Source organism: Lathyrus oleraceus, chromosome 6, assembly GCF_024323335.1.
Source record: "Lathyrus oleraceus cultivar Zhongwan6 chromosome 6, CAAS_Psat_ZW6_1.0, whole genome shotgun sequence".
NCBI lineage: Eukaryota > Viridiplantae > Streptophyta > Magnoliopsida > Fabales > Fabaceae > Lathyrus > Lathyrus oleraceus.
This window is the reverse complement of record NC_066584.1, coordinates 434,280,312-434,283,407: the sequence shown is the minus strand read 5'-3', so window position 1 is coordinate 434,283,407 and position 3,096 is coordinate 434,280,312. Positions and strand designations below refer to the sequence as shown.

Genomic DNA, 3,096 nt, shown 5'->3' with positions numbered 1-3,096 from the left:
TGGACCACCAATTTTCTGGAAGAAACACTATAAAGGTTGGCAGAGAACCAAAAAAGACTTGAATGAAGAACAAAACAAAATTGAGAAAGTCGCTAAAAGTCTTTGCTGGAATAAGCTTGTTGAGAAAGATAGTATTGCTATTTGGCAGAAACCCAAAAACCAGTTGGATTGCAAATCCGCCACAAATCGCCCCTTTTGCAGTGCACAAGATGATCCCGACAAAGCCTGGTATGTGCTTGTGCTTCATTTATTTCTCTGCGTACAACTGCATAGACTAATATTTTTTTATTTTGTTTTAGGTATACCGAATTGCAAACATGTTTGAGTCACGTGCCTGTAGTGTCCAACGAAGAAGAAACAGCTGGTGGGATAATAGAGAATTGGCCACAGAGGCTTGAGTCCGTTCCTCCTAGGATTCAGAAGGGTACCATTGAAGGGGTTACTTCTGAAACTTATTCAAAAGATTCTGAGCTTTGGAAGAAAAGGATATCGCATTACAAGAAAGTGAATAATCAGCTAGGAACTAAGAGATACCGTAACCTTTTGGATATGAATGCTAACTTGGGTGGATTTGCTTCTGTTTTGATTAAGGATCCAGTTTGGGTCATGAATGTGGTTCCTGTCCAGGCTAAGGTCAATACACTTGGAGCAATATATGAAAGGGGATTGATTGGAATATATCATGATTGGTTAGCACAATTAATAACCCTTTCTTAAGTGTTTGATGAAGTTCTTTCTTTGTTTTTGTCTCTAATGAGTTTCATTTTTTATTTTGTAGGTGTGAAGCAATGTCTACTTATCCAAGAACCTATGATTTAATCCATGCTGATTCTTTGTTTAGCCTTTACAGTGGCAGGTAAGTAACATATTGGCTTACCAATAACTATATACAAAAGTTACTATAAATACTAGAAACTGATTAAAACTATAAGACCGACATCTCTGAAAAAATCTATGTATGTCTTAAGGTTCAATTTTATTTATTTTTAATTATTATTAATGTCAGTGTCGATGTTGTGTCCAGTGTCTGTTTGTCTGAGCTTCGTAGTTTTGAAATGTTTTTTTTTTTTTCAGAATTGAAGTATAGGACATAGTTTTGTGAAATTTGGTTTATGTGAAATGTTACAAACATGTTTTTTTGTGTGTGTTTTAGATGTGAATTGGAAGCTATTATGCTAGAAATGGATAGGATTCTTAGACCTGAAGGAGCAGTAATAATCAGAGATGATGTTGATGTATTGCTGAAAGTAAAGAGCATTGCAAATGCATTGGAATGGGATAGTGCTATTGTAGACCATGAAGATGGACCACTTGAGAGGGAAAAACTTCTATTTGTTGTCAAGAAGTATTGGACTGCTCCTGCTGCTTCTGTCAAGACTAATTAAAAACTTTAGATTTTTTTTTATTGTTAGTCTTTCTCTTTTGCACTTTATGCTTTGGTTTTTCTTTTTATTTATTTATTTCCTTTTTATTATTTAGAGCAATTCACACATCTTATATAGGGGTATGAGTAAAAAAAAGGAGGGGTATATGCAAACATTTTTTGGGAATGCAATTTTTGCTATAACTGTGTAGAAAGCATCTTCGTGTTATTGCATGAGAATCAAAAACCAGTTATGCCCAAAAGGTTTTTTATTTTTATTTTTATGTTTGCTATTTTAATTCAAAATTGTTCTACCTTTTATCCTTATTTTATACATAAAAAAACTTATTTGTCTTTTTTAAAATAAATTTATCTGATTCTAAAGGGTTGTAGTAATATGCTAATGCGAGATTTGATGAAGGTAAGGAAAATTTGATTAATAATGATTTCTTTTAAAATTTGAATTTGGATTCATCTAAATTATTTATTTTTAAGTAAAGTTTATTAACCATCTAAGTTCAATCAATTAGCTTAAATTTATGTGTATTTTAATAAAAAAATTTACTTAGTAAAAAATGATTTTAATCAAATGCGAAGTAACATAAAATACCTTCTTTTTTGTTTGTTGTTCATGAATGCTACAACACGATTATGTTTATTTTAGATGTGGTCGCCTCCTTAAGAGTCTTTACCTTATCCATGTGTTTCATCACTTTGTGCCTTAGATATTTGAGGGCCTCATATTTATCCTACATATCTTCCTTAAACTTTACCAAAGCACGCGGCCTTAAAATATTTCTTCTCAAACTTTTCCAACTCTCCTTAATCTCTTAAAGTTTGAACTTTAAGTCCCATGCATCTTAATTCATAGAGGTAGACTCCTCGACCATCATTTGCAACTTTTGTTTTGAACCCATCTATTGCGCCCTTTGAATGTCTGTCCACATATCAAGATGGTCATAAACAAAACTGAAGGTGTCAAACTTTATATCCTAGAGTGAAGGCACCCATGGCCTTCAAGAAGTATCTCTTATAAGGAACATATAACGTCTTCGCTTTAGACGACGACATTCATTATATTTTCCTTCTACATCTTTACGAGTGAGACCTTCAATTTTTCAAATGAAGAAGCCCTCATCGTGTTCACGTGCTTAGTACACACACGCGCGTGCGCGCGCGCGCACACACACACACACACACGTATACACACACATATGCACACATGCACGCACGCAAACACACACACAATATTCTTAAAATTATGGCAAATTTCATGTAGATAAATTTTGTCCAGTAAAAAAAATTTGTCACAAAAAGACTCTTAAAGAAAGCATCAACATGATTGCTTTCTATCGTGAACATAAGAAGAACAAGGACAAAGACTTTTGAATTCCTCTTTTAAGGTTTAACCACTATACTCCACTTAATGTCTCTACCAAGTGATTCTTCAAAGAGTAGCTGATGCAAGCCACAAGTGCATGACAATTCAAAGTAGTAAGAGATATCGAACCACAAAGAGATATGTTTGATTACTGATTTTTACTCTAACGATGTGTATCTAAAACGATCGACAAGTTGGGGATTCATTGCAAATGAATTAAAATTAACAGTATAAAAAACAGGACATGAGGCATGTAATTATCTATCTTGACATGCCCAATTGAATTTCTGAATCGAGTATGATAAAAACATATTAAATTATGGAAAATAGAAAAAAAATTATACAACACCTA

The 3,096-nt window shown here is 33.2% G+C and overlaps 1 protein-coding gene across 1 annotated transcript in view; it reads left to right on the top strand.

The window, feature by feature from the left end:
* The window catches only part of LOC127097416 (probable methyltransferase PMT15), a 4,164-nt gene extending 2,523 nt beyond the window's left edge, over positions 1-1,641 (top strand). The window contains exons 2-5 of the mRNA XM_051035911.1: positions 1-228; positions 300-689; positions 779-856; positions 1,154-1,641. The exon at positions 1-228 is cut by the window's left edge and continues 272 nt beyond it. Coding sequence (XP_050891868.1) covers positions 1-228; positions 300-689; positions 779-856; positions 1,154-1,385 — 928 coding nt within the window. The 3' untranslated portion in view covers positions 1,386-1,641. The remainder of the gene's footprint in view (positions 229-299; positions 690-778; positions 857-1,153) is intronic.
* Positions 1,642-3,096: the final 1,455 nt, after the last annotated feature.